Source organism: Stegodyphus dumicola, chromosome 5 (genome assembly GCF_044657685.1).
Source record: "Stegodyphus dumicola isolate Sdum_Otavi_A_Nest chromosome 5, ASM4465768v1".
Taxonomy (NCBI): Eukaryota; Metazoa; Arthropoda; class Arachnida; order Araneae; family Eresidae; genus Stegodyphus; species Stegodyphus dumicola.
Genome location: NC_140772.1, coordinates 183401813 through 183426128, shown reverse-complemented (window position 1 = coordinate 183426128; position 24316 = coordinate 183401813). Strand labels below are relative to the sequence as shown.

The 24316-nt window shown below is 30.7% G+C and overlaps 1 protein-coding gene across 1 annotated transcript; it reads left to right on the top strand.

Annotated features, from left to right (window-relative positions):
* The first annotated feature begins 254 nt into the window (after window positions 1-254).
* LOC118199707 (uncharacterized) lies at window positions 255-23377 on the top strand. Its single transcript, XM_035371624.2, has 2 exons — window positions 255-1256; window positions 22414-23377. Exons 1-2 carry the CDS (start codon window positions 695-697, stop codon window positions 22788-22790), a joined length of 939 nt encoding a protein of 312 aa, XP_035227515.2. The 5' UTR covers window positions 255-694; the 3' UTR covers window positions 22791-23377.
* The last annotated feature ends 939 nt before the right edge of the window (window positions 23378-24316 follow it).

The following is a 24316-nucleotide window of genomic DNA, read 5'->3' as shown; positions in this document are numbered from 1 at the left end:
TTTTCTTCACATTTACTTTTCCTTTTACAAATGAAACATCATCTCGCCTAAAGGAAGTTCTAGTCGCCAATCGTGGAAACTGCTCTCATCTAACGGCGTTCATGGAATGTGCGCAGGTGCGAAAGGTGAAATTCATCTGTCTCCCGCCTTTGGAGTGACGTCATGTCTCTATTCAGCAAATGAGAAACCCCCACTTCTGTCCCCGGAACGCCTTCGTTGATTTCACGCTGACAAGTTTCCGAAATATCAGCTTATCCTTTTAAACGTTCTTGTCACGCAACAACTGATAGTTACACTCTTTTAATCGTTTAACATCATGAGATTACATGACATTGTGTCACAAAATCTGAATCATTATTTTTTTACTGATGAAATATGTGAATAACTATGAAGTACTGAAGAATGAAGAAATTAAGTCGTGTCTTTTCTGCGGGACTATTCTAATTCAAGAGCACGTGTGTGCTCATTACAGTACGTGCAAAAAAAAGAGGGCAAAATTAGCACATTTTCGTAAATCATCCGTTGAACAGTCTCGTGCGCTTTTTATAGGATGTTGTCTCTGATTTGAATCTTTGGTAATGAATGTTACAAAAGGACAAGTAGACCTTTATATTGTTTAGAGTCAAACTTTTATAGTTGACTATCATAAATTTTCATGAATTAGTCTTTTGCACCACCAACTTGTACCTTCAAGATGGAGCTATGTTGCTCAAGTGCTGTTGAAGCAATGGATAACAAAAAGACAAAACACCAAACAGCTTTTCCATTCTCTGTGTCTTCACTCCTCTCATCATCAGATTCTAAATTATCGAAGTCTGTTCAAGATATGTGTCTCGATAATATATGTTTAAATAATCAACTTGAAAGATGTTCAATCACCGACATGTCCTGCAAGAACAATCAGAATACGTGGATGTTTGGAAGACATCCGTCACTGTCGTGGTTGCCAGATTTAAAGAATATGAGCCTACATACCAAAGATTTAGTTTTGCAGAAACAAGAAGACAGTAAAGTGAAGTCAGAGGTAGTCGATTTGAAGACGTCGAGTTGCTGTTGTCATGAAAATCTGAATTTTTTCAACAAATTCAGTTTGTGCCAAAAAACAAATGAATCTTTCTTTACGCATCCTCAAAGACAGTTTGTCAGTATCTGCCCCGGTTTTAGCAATACGGTGAATTTTTCATCAGGACCCAGGATGCAATGCTTCCCGTACCTTATTACCGGTAATGCGTTGGGAAACAGTAGTACTTTAACAAGTAAGTTTTTTTTGTTTTGTTGTTGTTGTTGTTGTTGTTGTTGTTTTGGGGAGTGTACGTGTCTCTGTCATATTATTTGCATTTTAAGAGCATTAGGGTATAGATGCAGACAGCAATCCGCTACAATGCTGCCTGATATACTGTGGTTATAGATATTGTGCTAGAAATTAACTACATGTAAATACGCTTTACACTGCATGTAAATACTCCAATCCGGTACTTTTTAAAAGAAAAAGAAAGTTAATTTTTCCAGTCTTTTTCGATGAATAATGTGTCTAAAATAGCGCAGTTATTCACCTATTAGTTCAAAAAGGGAATTTGATTAAAATCAATGAATTAATTAAGATCAAAGGCTTTAATTAAAAAAAACTATATATATGTTCCTTTAAAACACAATTTTCGGAATTAAACTTCCTACGTATGGGTTCCCTCTTTTTGATACATTCTACTAAATACTAGGAGATAATATAATCAATATTTCTTTAGTAAATAAATTATTATTATCTTACTTTGCAGCTATTGCGCAGGTATTAGAAAAACTTGTTTTCGAATTCAATGAATTTTAGATCATTCAATATATATATATTGAATGATATGTGTGTGAGTCTATGTGTGCTTGCTCTTTATACGTATATAAAAGACAGAAGCTAAAAATGCCAGAATTTTTTTTCCAAAAGATAATTTTATAAAACATATATATATATATATATATATATATAAGTTTAAATTTAAACAAATTTAAATTCTTAACAAATACGTATAAAAGTAAAAAAAGTAAAAAAGCAAATTTAAATTCTAAAAAAAGAAAAAAGCCAAAATAATTTAAAATAATTTAAAAATATGCAAACATGTAAAAGATTTAATTCTCGAACTAATCTACAATATCATTTAAATTCAGAAGCATAAGCAAATCAAGTGCAAAATCTATCCATGAAAATAAATCTACTAATTTAATAAATTAAAATTAAATTAAACAATTTTTTTTTTTTAAATGCATATGTGAATGATCGTAGAGTAGGCAGGAGACAGACTTATCAAGGGGAAGTTGCCTCCAAACCTAACTCTCCAATCATTCAATTCGTGTTTCGTCATTCATGCAGCCAAGGGTAAAAGTCAAAACCAAAAGTAATTCCAATAAAGTGGTACCCTTAGAATTTAACATTTAAGTATTAACATTTAAGAATTAAAGTTCAAAAAGGAAAATACTAATTAAGTCTTTTGAGAAACAAGCAAGTAAAGTCAAGAATTAAACTTTTAAAAAAAATTAAATTTTTAAAAATTAATTTTTTATAAAATAATAAAAAAATCTAGAAACCAATGTATTTTAGAAATCCTTGTCTACAGAAACTTCCCCTACACGAATATGCATATCAATAAAAAGAAACTATAAAAGAACTATACATAATCCATAAAAACCAATAAGAAATAAAAAAACAAAAAGAAACAAAAAGAACTAATTCACAATTTTTAAAATAAATATATATTTAAAATATAATTTCATATTTAGAAAATACTTAGATACTACATAAAAAATTTAAAAAAAAAATACTTAAAGCAAGTAAATAGTAAGTTTTAATTCTAACTTACCTACTATATGAGTGTTGGGGTCAGCAAAAGTGTTGTGAAAGAGAAGTAAGTGTGTTCTTCAAATTATATAGATGGCGCTTATGTAGGTAAAGTTGAGTGTCAAGCTGCTATCTTTGTTATAGTAAAAAAATTTTTGTAAATATTAATATTAATTAAATTAAATTAAATTAAAAATCCTAAAGGTAGTAATATCAATTATTTAGGGAGTTAAGTAACTGAGCCAATCAAGAGATGTATGTTTGCTTGAAGGAAATTAAAGTGAAGTGGTATGTGAAAAAAATGTAAACTGTTTGTAATTTGAAATGTGTGTTCTGTTGAAAAATTGTGAAAATTGTTAAAAAATTAAGTGAAAGATATTTTGTGTGAAAATTGCAAAAAATTAAAGTAATTAAGAAAAACTGAAAAGTAAAATTTCCCAAAATTTTTTTGAAATGAAGTCCTTAAAAAATCTCTAAAAATTCCCAGAAATTTCTCAAAAATTCCTTTAGGAAGTTAAATAAAACTTAAATTTGATGAAAGAATATATTAAAAGTTTAATGAACTTGATTTAATTGGTATATCAAAACGTAACTAAATACTGGCTAAAGTATGGAAAATTAGAAGAAGAAGATTAAAATCTTCACTCAATTCGGGCTATAATTGAGACTTTTGAAAAGAGTTGGCCCTTTATTAGTAAAAGGAAAGAATCCAGTATTGATTAAATATACATATTTACAAAATATTTACAATAAAAATTTACAATAATTTCTCTACTCTTTTATATCCTTCATTACCCTCCAGTTAAGGTTTAAGGTAATGTTATCATATCCAAAAGAGCCAAAAATTATAAAGTAAAGTCAAGGCCTGCCTTTTTAATATATAAATTAATAAATTTTGGTGGTACTTGGTTATCAACTTGTATATTAATTAGTTTTATGATTTCTTCCTTTAAATCATCATTTTCAGTACATATATTTTTTATTCTGATAATTTGGCTATGAAACGTGTTTTCTATTACTTTTCTAGAGATATTAGAGTTCCAATTAATTAGTTTAATAGTAGGAAAATAGAAATTCCTTCTTTTATCAAACAATTTAATTTTGTTGTGTTTAATAATTTGCAGGTCTAGGAATTCAGTAGTATCTTGATTCGTATTCGTTTTATTAAGTGTTAAACTATTTGGGTAAATTTTGAATTTCTCAAAAGTAGAATTACTACTCGTATACTGGCGGATTCTGAAATTTGACTTATGTTTTATAAGTGGTAATAACGCCAGATATGGTTTATGCACCTCATTTAAATCTTAAATGAATTTCGACAGTTATTTTGAACCTTTAATTTTAAAATAAACTTTACTGGGCATTTTCCACTTTTAATATCTTTTTTTCTGATTTTTATTAATAATGCTTATTGTTTTAATTTATAACGAATGTTAATTAAATGTTTTTTCATTTCATAAGCGCAAATACTTTTGCTTCATCATATTATCCTCTGCTGTTTTACTTAGCTTCATTTTATGTTCAAGGAAATTTATTCACAAATTTTAAAATTGTGCATCGTGCATGTATTATATACTTCGGAGTACGTCAAATAATACAAAAATAATATTATAACTAAAACATGCTGTCTTCTACTACAAAAATGTTTACCAGCGGCAAAATTTACTCGAATAAAAAAATTTTAACTTCTTTTCTATGTGTAGCTTCTTCCTGACATGTTTCATCATAACTAACGAATCAACATCCAAATGAGGGTGTACATAAAAATGTTAATGAACCTTTTAAAAAAATGAACTGAGACAAAACAAGTCTTTATTTTTACTAAAAGTGTATATCAAATTAACCAAGGTAAAAGAAAATAAGTTAAAAATTTTATAATTAATTAAACTGTTTTAATATAGGTAACCTCATTCAATTATTCATCTTCCCTTTTCTAATTTTTTTAGAAATAAAAACAGAAGTAAAATCAACAAATAAAAATGATGTTTTTATGTCCAACGATATTTCATGCTATTAAATGCATAATAAATTTCTTAAACAAACTGTTGTTTACGTTTGAAAATGCCCTTTAATATTATCACCAACGATCCATTTTTCAAAGCAAAATATATTTTTATGCAAACATAGGATTAGAAATAAACACACTTTTAAAAGTCAAATTGTGATCTCTCAAGATCTGAAATCTAATCATGAGTAATATAATAAATGATGATTATTGTACATTTATTTGAACATTATTATTATTGCTCTTACATTTTTCTGTTATATTAGAATTTATAAAAATATTTCTTGTAAAATAGTTTCAAAAATTTAAAAAGTTTTCTTTCTCTGCGGTCATATTGCTAATTCTACATAAATCAAAGTTTTAGTACCTGCACTTATATTCTTTTCGTCAAAAGTAGAAATAAAGTGATTTTAACTAACGAATGACAATCTAAGATCAGTAAGAGATTACTGGCAATTTAACCACTGGCGTTGTATTTATATGCCTTCCGACTGAATAACTACACTGATTTTCTCTGAGTGTTTGCCTTTTTTTAGTTTAAAAATGTGCGTTAAAAATCCGCATATATTAAGTTGATTGGCTATTTAAATATGGCACAGCACATGGAGGCTATCCGCCTAAGACGAGGAATTCTTCATGGAAGACATGTGTAACGAAAAGTGGCTCGTATTCAGGTTGCACATTGGAAAATTACGAAAGCAGCCATCTCGATCGGCTGAGTTGAACTCCGGGACAAATTACCAGTATTCAGCAGTATTTAATCGCTCGGCCACTGGTATTTAACTTAGGAGCCCGGTTATTATTCTCTAATTTACTATTTAACATTAATTTAAAATGTTATTATTTTATCAAGAACAAAAATAAAAGGTTTTAAGTTTTGTTATTCTTGAAATCTAAACTAATGACGGGACAATTGTCTTCATGCATTATATACCTCGGAAGATTAAACGGGTGTTTAGATCAAGTGAAATTAGGTTTATCTTACAAACTGAGATGCCAAAACAATGCTGAAATTTTAAATATTTAGCTGAATAGCTGATTTAAATAGCTGAAATTAAACTGTCGATAATTAATCTTAATGATGTTCAATCGGAAACTGATAATGAATTGTCCCACCAGTATCAATGACCACGTCGAAGAACCGCTTTATCCTCAAAATAAGCATGTGTACTTAGTTATCCCGCGCATTCTTCAGATTTGTCTCCTTGCGATTGTCACCCTTCCGTCTTCAAGTCTTGTCCTTCATTGCCTGTTGTAGTTGCATTAAGGCAGAAAATTGCATCAGTGCAAGCACTGTAACCTATTCTTTTAATAATATATGATTACTTAATTGCCATGCAATGAATATATACTAAAACTTCGATTATTTGAGTTTCGGTAAGTCTCAATTTTCGACGAAATAATTGTCGGAACTAGGAATTCGATAAGTGAATATCGAAGAATGAATTTCAAAAACCGAACTAATTCAAAGTCGAATTTTCAGTATTTTTTTTTTTCCGGAAGAGGGAGTTTTTTCATTTTGGGCCTCATAGAAACTGGATTATATTTGAATTGATATTTTGCTTTTTCCCATAAAAGCGAAAATCTTATGCGTGATAAACAAGTTTCATAGCGCATAGTTTCAAACTAAAATTTAACAAAATAATTTAAGGGGACTCATACACCTTAAACCCCCTCATGATCTTCGAATATGTGACTGTTGCAGGAATTGAGATATTTTATTTATTTTAAAAGCAATTACTTCCAACTTTTTACAGCTGACTACATAATAAAGCTGCTTTGGAAACTAGTAACCAGAAAGTTTGTGTTGCCGCAAATGTTTTTGTAATTTAATCCTCTTTGTGACAAAATATTTCGCCATGTTTCCATCTTGCGCGCATGATATTTTAAAAATGGCTAATGGTACATACTTGAAATTGGATGGAATTCTTTATATGGGCACTATTTTCTAACTGAATCAACAAACTGATGAATATTTTAGTACTGAAAAATTTTATGGACGGAAACATTACAAATTTTTTTAATAAAATACATTTTATAAACTCAACTCCAAATAAAATAAAAATTTAACATGAAATTTTTAGAATTTTAGGTTCACAGTAGTTTTCAAATGTTTTAAAAGCTATATATTAAATATGGAATTAAATTATGAAACAGAATGTTTTAAACTGTGCGCGAAAGTTGGAAACATGACGAAAAATGTTGTCACAAAGCGGATTAAATTATAAAAATATTTGTGGCAACACAAACTTTCTGATTACCATTTCAGAAAGCAGCTATATTATGTAGTCAGCTGTAAAAAGTTGGTAGTAATTGCTTTTAAAATAAATAAGTTATCCCAATTCTTGCGACAGTCACCTATACGAACATCTTATGGGTTTTATAAGGTGTATGAGTCCCCTTAAGCTTCAATAATTTGACAGTTTGGGTTATATTTAAGCTTTTAGGAAAAATGTATTAAACATAAATTTTCACATTAATCCAGCATGTTTCAAGTAGCTAGTTTTTTCTCATACTATTACAGATTTAAAGATTATGTAAAAAAAATATGCTCTTTAATATGGAAATTATGGGTCTAAAATTTGTCAAAATAATGTGATAAAATTGTTTGCACCCAATAGAAGGATCGGGTCACTCAGAGGGATAGAATAAAAGCTGTCCTTTGCTGACCAGAAAACTTTATGGAGCTTTATTTCTTTATCATTTGATAAAAACATTTTAACTCAGATTTTTTACCTTTGACCTTTGCTTTAAACTTTATTTACAGCTAAAATATCTAGAAAATTAAAATCTCCCAGAATATGCAACTGAAATTTATAGAAAATTTGACTAGAATACAACATTTATGGAAATGTAAAGGTAGTAAAATCTTAATGTTCTTGTATCAACACCGAAAACAAATGTAGAAGAAGAAATGTAAGAACAAACTGAGAAGGAAAGAAGAAAATTGGAAGAACAATATTTTAAATGCATGGGAATTAATCCGAAGATTTACATCATATTTTGCTAACGTTTTTCGCATAGAGCTGCGCTTTAAATATATCAACAAATGGACCTGAGCTAACGGAAAAAACACAAAAAATACCATCGCAGGTAAAAGTGAAGGGCGACTGTTTTTCGAATGAATAGTTCTGTAAATTTAAATTACATCAAAGAATATCATATATCGTAAATGGAGAATCTCAAGATGTCTCAGTCGAATTAGTTGAAGATTCAAGAATTTCCCTACTGATGAAATCAATCTTTTCTTTCATCTCTTGGCTTCAAAATGTAGTCACTTTTTATTTTACTTTGACCAAATACTGATTAAACGAAAGGCGATACCTTTACTTATATGAATATCAAAAATGCCAAGCTTTTTCGAAAATGTTTGTAGTATACATCAGCGAACAAAAAAAAGGTTGTTGATTTTTAATATATTTGCGGAATGCCTCAAGAAAAACGGCAAAGCATTAAAAAGAAAAAAATAATAATCTTTTTGTATAAAATTAGATTTTTTTTTTTTTAAATTTTATGCTATTTGTTTCTTGCGATTTTAAAAATAAAATATTTGACTAAAATATCAATAATATTTTTAAAAACAAAAGGTAGGATGATTAAATTCCATAAAGTAATAGCACAATGATACAATGATAAAATTGTTTAGAGCAATGAAAAGCGTATTAACTGCGCTTTACTGTATTTACTTTTTCAATATATGCAGTTTTCAAATACATCGTAGTCTGGGTCACAATGTCTTTCGATAAAAATGCAATTCAAATAGATAAAATCAAATTTTCTAAAATTTATATTAATAAATATATATACAATACGCAGTTCGAATCAATAAAAAGAAAATTTTAAAACAATTATTTGAAGAAACCATACAAACCAAATAATTAAAATGTAATTATGAAAGGAAAAAAATTATTAAAAATAACAACTACGATTAAATACAAAAAAAAAAAAAAATTGTTTGAGAAAAGATGAACAATGTGCCATTTTTTTCCTTTCGTGCACAATGAAAGAAAAATGAAAATGTTACCATAGGTTAACAATTTCGCCAAGTGAATTATTCTTGGCGCGAATTTAAAAAAGTGCGCCAAGGTAAATTTTTGTTACACCAGACTTTAAAAAATTTAATACTAAGGCATAATTTAAATCGTAGAAACGAAATACTGAAAAAAAAAAAAAAAAAAAAAACAGGTATGCCATTTCAGAAAACGTCTGATTTTGTAATCAAAATGCCTGTATTATAACAATACTTTCTGTAAATCTAATATATATAAAAAAAAAAAACCCCGAAAAGTAAATATTTTTATCTCACAGTTGTACACTGCTCAAAAAAAAAAAAAAAAAAAAAAAAAAAAATTGGGACAGTCCTATATCTCCTGATCTACTGGGCCGATTGACAAAATTCAAATTGCGTTCTTCATGTCTCGAAAGCGCGACTTAGGATATATATTAGATTTATACATAGCACTATTCTAACATAGGTATTTTGACACAAAATCGGACTTTTTCTGAAATAGCATACCAATTTTTTTACATATTTCGATTCTACGACTCAAATTACGCCTAAATATGAAATTTTGTAAAATTTGGAGCGAAATTTACGGAGAAATTCACAAATTTATGTTGGCACTTTTTTGTTAGTTTGCGCCAAGAATACTTCACATGGCGAACTTCTTAATATATGGCAACCTAGTTTCCTTTCTCGTGAGAGGAAAAAAAGTCACCATCGTTCCTTTTTTCCAAATAATATTCTTTATATTATATTTTTAATTATAACTTATTATTTTAAGTAATTTTTCTTTTTCGAATTTCATTTTAATTGTTTAAGTTGCACTTTTTTTTTTTTTTTTTTTTTTTTTCGAATAATTGTTTTAAAAATTTCTATTTACCTATTAGAACTGAGTAAATAAAGGTGCAGCGTTTATTTTTTATTTTTTTTTTCAAATAGTTTTCTTTATATATATTTTTCGTCATAGTTATTATTTTAGGTAATTTTTAAATTTTTATATTTTTATTTTAATTGTTTGTGTTGCATTGTTTCTTCAGATAATAGTTTTAAAATTTTCTATTTATTTCTTCGAACTGAGCATTTTAAATATATTTATTAATATCAATTTTCCAGAATTTGATTTTATTTATTTGAACTGCGTTTCTTTCGGAAGAATACTTTGTAACCCAGACTACGATGAGTTTGAAAACTGCATACTATATTAAAAGAGAAAATGCAGTAAAGCACAGTTTTACACACCTTTCAATGTTCCGTTCAGAAAAGATATATATATAAATAAGAGAGATGTATAACCGACATTTTAACTTAGGATGACTTGCATACACTGCTTTAAACAGTTTTATCATTGTGCCCATTGCTTTACACAATTTTATCCTACATTTGGTTTCTTAAAATATTATTCATATTTTAGTCAAATATTTTATTTTTGAAATCGCAAGAATCAAATATCATAACATTGAAAAATTTTAAATAAAAAAAAAAAAAAAAATACTAAATTTTACGAAAAAATTTATTTTTCTTCTCTTTTTCTTTAAGCATTCTGAAAGTATATTAAAAAGTATCCAACTTTTCGAAACATTTTGGTATTTCTGACAATCATCTTAAATAAAGTTATCGCCTTCCATTTCATAAAGGCCCACAAACGGCCGAGCGGTAAAGACGCTGATCACTGGTAGTTCGGTCCGAGGTTCGAATCCCGCGAACAGGCTGGTTGCATGTGTGTTTTCGTGGTTTTCCCGATGTGTAACGTGTATACAAGCCAGTTTCCCTTAGAAAGTCCTCCTCGAAGGCATCCCTCCCTTTAGGCAGATAGCCCTCGTTTGCTTTGCCATAATTAAATAATCCAATCCAATCTTTAATTAAATATAATTGATTTGTAACTTCTACTAGAACTGACGTTAAAAATTGAAGTGCAAATAAATAATATCGTGTGCAATCTTGATTAATATAAAATTAAAAATATTTGCATTCAGACAGAAAGTTTTTTGAAATATTTGCAATTACTTTATAAGAATGATTTATTAATAACCGTAATAATTACTTATTATATTACTGATGATTAGGAATCAGTTCTTGACAATTACATTCTAAATTAGAATTTTAAGAATTATGAGAATTTTAAATTAGAATAATGAAAATACGCTACGCACAAAAATACATTTTAGAATAAAAAATGAGTTGATTTTTTATGTTTTAAAACTTCTTGAATTCATTTAATAAACATCGTATCCTCGTTGTTAATTGAATTCAGAATGTTGGGTGTCGTTTATATAATTATTCTTACTTGTCCACGGAATCTGCTGACTTATCCAGCGATTAAGTAGCTGCAGATCATTTCTACATAACCATTGAACTTCCATTAATTCAGTCTCTAGAGGGTTGTATATTTATATCATAATTTGACTTTTATAAAAATTATTATTCTAAATCTAATTTTTTTATAAAAATATACTGTGCTTTAAAAATATGGATGATAGTACCAGCCGCTCTTTCAGCCACTTCAAAAGCATCAGTTTGCTTAGAAATAAATTGTGCAGTTAATGTCATAAAATTCAAATAAACATCAAACGAAAATTCTCAGTTTTAGACAATTCGATTTAATCGAAGTAAAGTAGCAGACGATAAAACGCCGAAGGTAAAAATTTACTCATACAAAAATTTACTCTTATTTAAAAAAAAAAAAAAAAAAAAAAAAAAAAAAGAGAAATTAAAAAAAATATTAAAAAATTTATTTATAAAAATAGCTTTTCATATAGTATTAATAAATATTTATTACGCATCATCGAGGGAAAAAATGTCATATAATTAATTCTCCGTAAAATTTTACTTGAAATTTAAGGTTAAAAATAGCTGTGGCAATACAGTGTAACAAAAATCCATAGACCACATTTGGCGTTATTATCGCTCAAAAAAAAGATGCCAAATTTCAAAACGCGAAAATATGTAAATTTGTGTATATCTTAAAAAATTTTGAATAAAAAAGTCTAATTTTTTGCAGATATGCTTAAAAATATACCAACTTTAAGATGATGGTAAAAATTTTATAGGTTATAATTCAAAATTTTTTTCGAAAAATTTATAAAAATTATTCAAAAATAGAAATTTAAAAAATAAAACACAAAAAATGGGTAAATTTTATTTGGAATGAACCTAAATTTCGAAATGTGAGAGAAAAAATCAAAAAAGTTTAATAAAAAAAGAGATATAAATAAATATTTGCCAAATTCAATTAACATTGAGGAGCTAAAATTTTGAGAGCTAATATTTCAAAAACTACTCGTATGATTTTTACAAAACTTGGTATTCTGGCATAATTTGAGTCGTAGAATCGAAATATGTAAAAAAATTGGTATGTTATTTCAGAAAAAGTCCGATTTTGTGTCAAAATACCTATGTTAGAATAGTGCTATGTATAAATCTAATATATATCCTAAGTCGCGCTTTCGAGACATGAAGAACGCAATTTGAATTTCGTGAATCGCCCCAGTAGAACGGGAGATACAGCACTGTCCCTTTTTTTTTTTTTTTTTTTTTTTTTGAGCAGCGTACATTTTCAACACCAACAGCAATTTCAATTAGTTTCTTGAAATTTATAATTCTCATAATGTCTGTTGCGAAGTTTTTAGAATTTTTAATTTTTGTATCATTGCTCATGAAAAAGGTAGGATTAGTAAGCTGATATAATAAAATCCGACCAGCAGGAAACGAGGCAGAATAACGGGCAGCAAATGCCGTCAAAAGCTATTTCGCTAAACGGAAGAGTTCTGTGGGAGTTGCAGAAAGTGGAGGTGAAAGTACTGGTGAACTAGTCAGATAATTGCATTAATTTATAAGGTATTTCTCCCACCTTCTTAGTGTGCGTTCGTGGTGTAGTGGTCTACACACTGGGTGGTATTCCAGAGGTCCGCGGTTCGATTCACGGCGAAGGCTATGTTAATCTTTCGTCTCTCCGCCCCCCCCAAAAAAATCCTAATGTCTCTACAAATTCATATCTTATGAGGTTAATTATTTAAAATGGCATTTTACATGAATTTTTAACAATATTTTACAAGTATTTTTAATAGCAAAAGCGTCATAAATATGGGGTTTTCAAAAGCCTCATAGCCTCATGCAAAATTTCTAACTCAGCTTCTTATATAGGGTATCGTTTAATATACGAATAAATTGTAATCCGTATAAGGGAATTTTGTGTTAAAATAAGATTAAAAATTCTCACTCTGTGTATTTTTCATTTATGATTTCGCCGCGCGGTAATATTAATTTATTTAGATTTAAAAAATTATTTTGAACATTTTATTTATTTATTTTTCTTTAACTATTCTTTCGGATCTCAGACTATAAACTGAAACATTTAAATTGCAAGTTTCCTTTCCTCTAAATTCTGATATAATTTACCGATTTATTGAAATAAAAAAAATCTAATGTGATCTTAGTTGTTTGACCTTAAGTCCTACACAGTTTTTGCTGCACTTCATTTAAAATTATTTCGTGGAATTATTCTAGTTTAATTAACTGATCCCTCAAGTAAAGTTGAAAATGACATCAAAAGTGGCAAATTTTGAAATTAAATACCCCGGTCATTTTTTTCATATGGGAGTCAAACTTCTTATATATATATATATATATATATATATATTTTTTTTTTTTTTTTTTTTTTTTTTTCATAACGAGTAGAAAACTTTCCCAAATATAAGTAAGTATAAGAACCAAGAGATTGCATTATATGTTAAATTTCGTTATTTGTTGAAAAACAATTATACATACATACACATAAACACACACACATATATATATAATTTATTTACTAAAGTTCACATAATTAATTCAATAATTAATATATATATATAGTATATATATAATATTACAAATTTTTGTTTTGAAACAAACTACAATAAAATATGTAAAACTTCTGTTTTTCATTTGCGAATTTTGAAATTTTACTGGTTCTGAATTTCATTTCTTTTGAGTCTGTGGATTTGGTTCTAAATTTCTTACTTTTAATCTATATATATGTAAGATAAAAAATACGAAAGCAAACTTATAATAATTGACTATAACCTCTTTTATTTTTTTTTTTTTTTTAATTTGGGGGACTTCCTGTCCCTGTCTTAGAAATAGCGCTATAAGTCTAAACTGCGTCTTTCAAATTAATCATGCGATCTTACGTAATGCTTAATGCAGATATCTCTTGCCCAATCAAAATAACTGTACGTAAATCAAAACTGTTTTAACTCAAACTAAAACTTTTTTCACTCCCTCCCTTCCTCCTCTGCATTGTTCAAAAAAATTTATCAGTTAGAATCTATCAAAAATTAAAATTATTTTAAATTATATTGATTAGATATATTGTTAAAAAATAAATATTTAAATCTTTCATTTTGTGACCAATTACAGACTGATTATAACTGAAAAATGTATTAGAGATCTAATATTTCGCCAATTGGTCCTATTCTGAAAGTTGAATATTTAGAGGTCTCGTGAAAGATAAATAAAAAAAGTTTACATTTGGTACGAACAGTTACCAAGACATATGATATTAAATGCATATTAATTTCACATGACAATCTGAAAATTTTGTAAAGATTTGGCTAAGGATGTTTGTTGCATCAATAAGTCAGGAATTGAGATTCCATTCTAACCCTCTCGAGAATTTTAAAATAAAGCCAGGCAGTACAGTAGTAACATTTGCTGCCTACTGTACCTATTTTAACTTGTTATTCAGAATGGATATAAAAACATACATTAATATATATGACAACGTCTTTTCATATTGTTGTATATTATAGAATAATGATAAATAGCAGCATAAAGAATCACGATGCCTTTCATCTATTCTGCACAATCTTTTTGTACATTTCACCCACGACACCGGGTTGAATTTCATCAAATTTCAAACAAAAAAGAAAAATATCTATGCAATATTTAGAATAAAGAAAACGCTTATCTCAGAACTTATCAGGAAGCTTATGACTATTCATTGAAAGAGAAGTGGGAGAAATTTCATCCTTAAAGCTTTTCCATTCGTTTACAACGGTACGCATAATCTATATTTTCAAAAACGTGATCCTCTTGTTTGCAATATATTTACTAGCACTCTGATATTAAAAATATCAGAACTACTAAGAAGTTTTGTAATATTTACATGACTGTGTAACTTATAAAGTAAATAAAATTATCTTTTGTGAATTAGAATGAAAAGTCATTCAATATAATATCCTTGAGTGTTCTGTATTTTAGATACACATGTAAGGTACGTAACTGGAATTTCAAACTAGTTTGTAAAAAGTTTAAATGGAATTATAAAATGTTTATTATTCAGAATATTCAAAGGGATCTTTTCCTTGCTGATTATTAACTTCTAGCGATCAATGTGAATTAAAGAATGACTGTCTGATAGAATCCACTACTTCGGGATGCTTCTGAAGCTAATAACATGAAATATTTTAAAAACATCTTTTAGTAATTATTGGAAAGTAGTCTGCAGGGAGGTTAAATTCAGAATTGCTTTGATGAAAGTGTTACAAAGCAGCTGGGCTCTCCGCTCTTAATTACCTGTTACCTTTAATACAGAGGCGGTTCACACATTTTTTAGACGATATATATTGTATTCACAAAATTAAATTACATAAAATTCTTGTGTTTTAAATGTTCTATTTGACATCCCTTATTCTGAACTATTTTTCGACACCGCAATTTCCAGGATAATAATGTATTTTGAAGTGGCAGAAGAAGTATTCTATCCCATTCCTCCCGAACAGCTTTACAGAGTCCTGTTAGGGTTTTGGGACAACGTTTCGATAATGCAGTTTTTAAAAGTCCGAAAGCACAAAATTCCATAGGTGACACATCGGAAGATTTAGTAGGGATATCAGTGAAGGGTATGGCCTTGATACTAGTTTTTTGTTCCATTTCTTTTAGGAAATTTACAGTAGATTTTGATGTGTGAGTGCTAGCTTTGTCCTGATGGAGTCTCACAGATTGATGGCACTGTGGTTAAAGCGATGGTATTTCATTCAGAAAAATTGGCGATAAAATATGTTCCTTATAGTATTTGGAGTTAATCTTCACATTTTTTTGCACTCTCTTTATTTTTAACTTGCCATTATAAGAAAAACCAGCAACAATCATGAATCCCTTAGAAAAACTTTCTTCCGATTCTTTTAACCATGTACTTAAATTTTTTCTCCCCTTTTATGATAATAAATGGCTTCTTTTTTTTTTACAATCATTTAAATACACCCATGCTTCATCAATTGTGACAATTGTTTTCCATTTTTCTTTGGATAAGTGTTTCTCATATAGAATTCTGCAGCGTGTCCTGCGTTGAGAGATATGCTTTGGAACAAGACGATGCACATTGCGTTTTTTCGCTTTCTGAAGATTTAAATCAACGTTTATCATTTTGTTTACAGTGGACACCGAGCATTTTAATGATTTTGCAACTGTCCTTTGACTAGGGGGATTTTCTTTTAACATTAAACAACGTACCTTTGCAATAGTCGAAGAAGTCCGTTTTTTCCTTGGATACTTGTTTGGAATTTTTGTCCCACTTGAGGCTCCAATTTGACGTTTTTTTCCTTTCTTGTTGATGATATTACCTATCGACGCTTTAGATATCACAAAACCATGACTCTCACGTCGTTTTTGGATAACGGAGTATGCATATTTCTCTTCGGAAAGAGCGTAAATGTAGCCTTCGAACCACTGCTTTGTTAAATTCGCCATTTTGAATAAAAACAAAACTTTCAAGCCACAGACGATAATTTTGACTTATAAAAACATAGTATAATTGCAATTACTTTTTTTGCAGCAAACGATTTTTTATTACCGCTTACCAAAATCGTCTAAAAAATGTGCGAACAGCCTCTGTATACTGCAACAATATGCACGATGTTCGAAAAGGTGAATAGAGATTTTATTTTCTGAGCTTCTAATTATAAAATTTCTTAATGTAAATTACATAAATAAAAATAACTAAACACAATTTATAAAAACGTTTCTACATGGCAAGATTATGAAAGTTCAGACCTTGCAAGTGAAGCAAAAATTCCAGTTAATAAAATATGCTTTAATTAAAAATAAAAAGTTCCATACTTTCAAAATTCACGAAAATATTTAAAAACGAATTTGCTCGATTAGGATATTACTTAATGGCTACTCCCAACATAATTCAGGTGTCAGAGAAAAACATTTAAGTAGCAATTAAAAAAAAAGTGTTGTTCCGACAATTAATGATTTTATCTTTAGTAAGCCAGGATTCATTGTTAAACTTCTAGGAGGCTACTGAAGTATTTAATAATTACGTAATGGTCACAAAAAATCCCAATATAGCCCTAGCGGCCTATCCTCTCAACCAATTAAAATGAAATTTCAGATATTTTGAAGGCATGCTCTCGAGACTGGGATAATTTAAACAATACAGCTCTCACGATTACGGCGGCAGTGAAAAAATTTCGAAATCTTCGAACGACAACACCCACTGTTTTTCTGCACAAATTGATCAGCACATTGAAAAACTGTATATGGTATTGGAACGCCATTTATAGCGTTGTATACACGTATGAAGAAAATTGCCGGCATAAAACATTTACAAAGGAATGCATTGTAAAGGACTATGACAATATAAGACAGGAGAGAGGAAAAAGAAAAAAAAACTTTATTCGAATTATAAGTTTTCAACGCGCCCACTTTCGCAGACGATAATGTTGACAACAATAACAAATGTAACATCGCAGGATGAATCTGCATAACTTCCCTTCCATAGCATCTTTCAATTCTAACAAATCTCGTGGGTTTGATGTGTATATCTTAAATTTCGGACAACCCCAGGATTAGAAATCCATCGGAGTGAGGTCAAGAGATCGCGGTGGCTACGAAACAGTAAGTTTATGGGAAATGACTCTATCCCCCAAAGTGCTGCTACAACATTTGAACACATGTGGCGAGGTGAAGAGGAGCACCAACTTGCTTCCATGCAATGCTATTAACGACATTTCGCTGCTGCAATACTGGAATTACGTAATTCTACAACACTGTTGTATACAGAGCATTTGTGATTAAGCAAGTTTTCATTGCTGCGGAAGTGAGTTCTTCGAAGAAGTACGAAGAGAGAACGAATGTGATTGCGATGCCGTACTACACAGTCAGTTTAGCTTAGTGTAAAGGCGTTAGTGGCACATCGTGAGGATTTTCATCAGCCAGTTTTTGGAGTTTACATTGCCAATTAAGAATAAATACGTCTCATCCATCCATAATATCCGTAGAGGCTATCTGCTATCCTCATCATATCTGATGAGCAAAAGATTCGTAACGTCGACCCGCTGTTACTCATCTCCAAATTGGAACATCATCTGGACGCACTGAAATCGATATGGAAACGTATGCAGAACAGAGTGCAGAAGTTTGAGGACTGTTTGCTGTACATTCAAACTGCGCGGCAACATTTCTTACGGCATGCAATCGACCTGCAGTAACCATATTATGCATTTCCGCAAGAACTTCAACAGTTACACATGGTCGTCCGGATTGGGGTCTACCAAATGTGCATCCAGTTTCTTCAAACTTATTAACCAAATCACGTACAATTTTTATGGAACTTGGGCCTTGTCTTCGCATACAACTTCGCCGATAAATTCGCAAAGCTTCGGTAACATTTTCCCCGTTCAAATAAAACATCTTTATCAATTCAACTGATTGTTTTCCTGTAAGTGTCACTTTGTTAGCACATTCGAACACTTGATTGAAGAAACAAGTTCCACGTACCTCTTTAAATCGTGCTATCGTACAGCTTGTACGAGGTGTTTCGGCTCCTTGAAATAAGGCCCATAGGGCACATGACAGTGCGGTTTTCCTGGCTCGTGGATCTCAGGAGAGCAGCTATGAAGAAAATGATAATGGCCGCAGAGCATCACAAGCCTAAAACAATATTTCTTCATCTAATATAGCTTTTCTTTGTCTTGAGCAATGGTGCAAGCAATTAAAGGTAAAATAATAATATGCATTACAAGATACAAAACGTTTCAATAGTAAACACATTAAAGAAACAATCTTCCCACACTGTTTGTTAAAGATTTTCCATAGGCATGGCTTTGCACCTATGGAATTCTGTAATTGATGCTTCTACTGTCTATCCCTGTGAATAAAGCAAAGTGCATCAATGCTTAGCCTCTCTGTGGTCTCTTGGTCCTTTACAATGCTTTTCTTTGCAAATGTCTAACGCCGACGATTTTTAGCACAAGTGTATCGTTCAAACGTCATTTACGTTTCTTCAATGCGCTGATCAGTTTGTGAAAAAAAAAAAACTAGGTGTAGCTATTCAAAAATTCACGAAATGTTTTCGCTGTAATCGTAACCGTGAGAGCTCTATTGTTTTAAATCGTCACAATCTTTATAGCTCATCTGAAATTTCATTTCGATTAGTTGAGTGGATAGGCCACTACGTATTCAGAACAGTTTTTATGACTACCTTGTATATCTCTGTGAATTTTGCAACATATTTCTTTTAACGATTTCTTTTAACTCAATAAAATATAAGGAACATTTTACTAATGGCACTTTCTGCCCTAAAGGACTAAATAAAATGTCAGATTTTATTTTTTGCAGAATATTTCCACTTATTAGTGTCAAAAAAGTTTTTCTTCCCCGATAAAAATATTTCACCATGTTCTAAGATAATTACAATTAGAAATACATCTCTAGAAAAAGAAAAAAAAAATCATCTTTAAAGAAATCATCTTGCTTAAACACCTTATGGACGACAATGATAACATTAGTTATAGTAATAATAATAAATTCTTATATATACAGAAGAGGGATTGAGTTGACACGCTAGCTCAGATTCTCTCAGAAAGAAAAGTATACTTTCGAAAGAACGAGGTTGAAAGCTAGCTCATTTTGATCGACGCAATATGTCATTTTGTAATATAAATACACTGGTTATCATAAATTAAGGAAAAATCACAAAAATAGCGATAACTTCCTCAAAAATAAGCCAAACCGTGTAAAATTTGAATATGTTGCCAAGTAAAAGTAGCTGAGTAAAACAGCAATATGCAAATTAGTGGCGCTGCTTTTGTAATACGTCATCTGCGAGGAGCATAAGAGTCCATTTTTGAGAGCAAGCCCACATATTTCACTGTGACAGTAACATCAGAAATCTGAGATAGCCAATTCGTAACAATGACCTCCAGGCATCATTTGCCTGCAGAACTGCGATGGAGAGCCATTGGGAGACTAGAGGCAGGAAAAAGTCAAACAGAAGTGGCCAGATGGCTAAATGTGAGTCCTTCTGTGGTTCATAGACTTTGCAGGCAATTTCAAACCACAGATTCGGCATCTAGAAGGTTCAGCCAAGGACGGCCAACTGCTACGACTAGCGCCGATGACCGATATTTGCCACTATGTGCACGCAGGAATAGAACCGCTACTCCGACTCTTCTTAGATCCTCCCTTGCTGCAGCCACCGGAAGGTTCGTGTCAACGTCAACTGTGCGTAGAAGGCTTCACGAAGGTGGTCTGTATGCGAGGCGACCAGCCATTTGTGTGGCGCTCACGTCACGCCATAGGAGGGACCGTTTTCAGTGGGCACGACAACATGTCCACTGGACGCCTGATCAATGGAGGGCGGTTTTCTTTACGGATGAGTCTAGGTTTAGTCTCGAAAGCGATAGTACGCGTTATTTGATATGAAGAGAACCTAGAACCAGTTATCATCCGCCAAATATCCGTGAAAGAGATGCATATGGAAGGGGCAGTGTCTGTGTTTGGGGTGGCATCTCTTTGGGTGGATGCACAGACCTTTCCAAGGGAACCGTGAATGCTCAGATTTATAGAGATTACATCCTTGATGTTTATGTGCGCCCATATGCCGGGGCAGTAGGTGATGCTTTCCTGTTACAGGACGACAACACAAGACCACAGAGGGCTCGCATCGTAGATGATTATCTTAAACAGGAAACAATTATGTACATGGAGTGGCCAGCTCGATCTCTGGACTTGAATCCTACCGAGCACGTTCAGGATGCTTTAGGGAAACGTCTAGCTGCTCTCAATCCGCCCCCTCAGATCCTTGTCGAGCTTGCAACTGCTTTGCAAGAGCAATGGCTCTCGCTTCCTATGGAACTGATAGACCGCATAATTGAAAGCATCACATATCGCTGTATGTGCTGTATTGCTTCTAGAGGCGATCATATTCCATAATGAACGTACTTTTCCTATAGCAAACTGACACGTTCGATTTTTTTCACTTTATACATGTGCTAATTTCTATACTACCATATTTGTCTGGTAATTTCTTTTTATGTTATTTGATACCTTACTGTGTGCTGTATATTGTGGATAAGTTTCATTAAAATCTACATGTAACTTTTTCAGTAATCGTGATTTTTCTTTAATATATGATAACCAGTGTAATTTAATTTAATTACATATACAAAAATTAATGCAATTATAAATGTATCTGTACTGATTGCTCAACATATTCTTATCTTTAGTGTACCTGAATATGCTTGCCTTTTATTTAAATTATAAATTTTCGATTCAAATCCTTTTTTTTTTTTTTTTTTTTTTTTTTTTGTGTGTGTGTGTGTGTGTAACAGATGTAGCTTTCAAAATTTTATGAATATTTTAAGTACTGATTTCATAGTAATCTTTATTGTTTGAATTTAGAATATTATAAAATAATTAATATATAAAAAATACTGTAGCTTAAACAGTTTAAAAAATTAATAATTATGTAAATAATATTTACCTTTGAAACAGTAAAATCAAAAACAAAACAAAAACTCTATGTTTTAAATATTAATTCATATACTTTTATCATAAAAATTATCCAAATATTACTGCACTATAATTCTATTATTTAGAAATTTATACAAATGTTATAGTGAATATTTATTGTAAAATCGTAATCTATAATTTACTTTAGGCTGTAAGAGCTGGTTCCAAAACTCTTGAAACCTAAGCAATCCCTCGGGTTCTAATGTTTTAATTGTGCTCGATAAATAACCAATTTCTTGCAAGTATAGTTAAAAAGACGTTTCCTAGGCATTAAAAGAAAAGAAAATTGCTAAATAATAGAGAAGCACAATAATTTAAAATTACTGCTCTAGAGGTCGGAAATACGAGTATATACCAAGAAAATATGCGAAATAAAAAAATAATAATTCTCTAACGGAAAAATTTCTTTGAAAGATTTTGGCAGGATGAAATTTAAGAGAATGATTAGGAGACGAAGAAGAAATTTTAAATAGAATAATTTATATAAAAAAAAGTTTTCATTCTTTTAATAACTATTCTTGCAAGACTCTGTTTTTTTAATATAATTTAACTCTAGGAAATCATTCAAAATCTTTTCAACTTAGATGACAAGTCTTATAAGATTAAAATTATTTAAAATGTAGATTAAAATTTGCTTTGCTTACTTTTAAAATCGGTAGAATATTTTGCACAATGCAATAAAATTTCGTTTTAAAAGTTCTCGTTTTATTTGATTGTTAACAATCAGATACAACGAAAACTTTTTCTATATTTAATACTGCTTTCATTACTTTAATTTGATACTAATTGATGTTCAAATAATTGCAGAATCAATGGAACCAACCTGTCTTCCTCCAGTAAAGTGCCAACTTCGACGCCACAAAAGTAATCGCAAACCACGCACACCTTTCACTTCTCAACAGTTACTAACTCTGGAACGTAAATTCCGGACGAAGCAGTATTTATCGATCTCGGAAAGAGCAGAATTCAGTGCTACATTGAAGCTCACGGACACTCAAGTCAAGATTTGGTTCCAGAACCGTCGAGCCAAAGAGAAACGACTCAAAGAAGCAGAACTGGAGAAACTTCGTATTGCTAGTAGGACTTACTTAACTTACAGTGCTGCAGCACTTATGTACCCAGGCACAGCTTTACGCCAAATAGAACCATATGTAAGGCCAATCGGGACAGAATCTAGCATTTAAGTTACATACTGCTGCCGTGCTGAAGTGATCATACATTAAGTTGAAAAAGTGTTATTGTATCCTTTAAAAAATACGAATACATTCTTTTACAAATTGTGTTTAAATGCTATGATACAGTTTCAGATTCCTGACAGAGTATTTTCGCTGTTTAATATTAAAAAAATATCTCAAAATAAACAGACAGAGATTTAAACTTGTTGAAAATATCTGTTGACAAAACAATACGTTGAACGTATTGTTTTATTGAAAATATCTGTTGGAACATATTGTTTTAGAGATTTTTGATAGTTTAATTTTATAGATTTTAATAGACCCCGTTTTGGGAACTTTATTTAGTTATTTATTGCTTTCAAGATATTGATTATCTGCCTCAATGTATTCTTCAAACAACAGATCTATTGAATATTATCTTTCCTCAGTTATTCAAATGTTTTAATAATGTCATTTGAATCTTTGTAACTTCTTCCACGTGTAGAAACAATAATTTTTAGGAAAAGCTAGAAATCAATTGGTATGAAATCAAGAGGATAAGATGTAGACTGCTTTCTAAAACTGCAAATTAAAATATTGATAAAATGTGTGAAAAACTACCATATCAACACCCACAGTCACAAAATGCATATCTAGAATTTTCATAAGAGTTATAACAAATCCGAGAAAGAGCAACGTTCAGGGTATATACTAAAACTGAACATGATTACGTTGTATGCAAATACTGCAAACTTATGGAACACTGTTCACTTTTATCTTGGTCTTAAAAGAAAATACACAAATCACCATAGATACATGCTTTGAGAAGGATGCAGGACTAAATTAACCATTAAGCAATATAAGCACGTGCTTAGGGCATTAATGAAAGGGGGGAACCAAAAATTTCCCTTTGCCGGTTTTGCCATGGAACGAATGGTGCAGCTAAACCAAAACCGAAAGAGAAAGAGAATGAATGAAAAAAAGGCTAGCGTAAACTTAGGGCTCCAAAATGTGCTTAGGTTCACCAGCGGCCGAGCGGTAAAGTCGCTGAACACTGGTAGTTCGGTCTGAGGTTCGAATCCCGCGAACGGGCTGGCTGCATGGGTGTTTTTGTGGTTTTCCCCATGTGTAACGTGTATACGAGCCAGTTTCCCTTAGAAAGTTCTCCACGAAGGCATCCCTCCCCTTAGGCAGATAGCCCTAGTGTGCTTTGCCATAATTAAATACACCACCACCAAAATGTGCTTAGGGTGTCTAAAAATCTTCATCCGGCCCCGGAAGGATGCTTTCTGAGTGTGGAACTTTCTGAGTTAACCTTCTAAGTGCGGAAACTCACAAAAACTTCACACAGAAAGCCCATCCATTCAATTAGAAAACAAGCATAGCAAAACATATAATAAGTAATCATTCAATCATATAATAAGAAATCATGTAACGATATGTTTTAGTTACACTACCCGTCACTGAAAATGAAACACCAACAAGCAGCGGCCATAAAGTGATGAAACTCGGCAAACAGAGAGAGAGACAGCAACGAACAATAAGTCATCTTTATT

Excerpts from the sequence above, each read along its gene's own strand:
- LOC118199707 (XM_035371624.2), top strand. The coding sequence starts at position 695 with ATGGAGCTATGTTGCTCAAGTGCTGTTGAAGCAATGGATAACAAAAAG. Across the intron at positions 1,257-22,413 it reads AAACAGTAGTACTTTAACAA|AATCAATGGAACCAACCTGT; the intron begins GTAAGTTTTTTT and ends AAATAATTGCAG.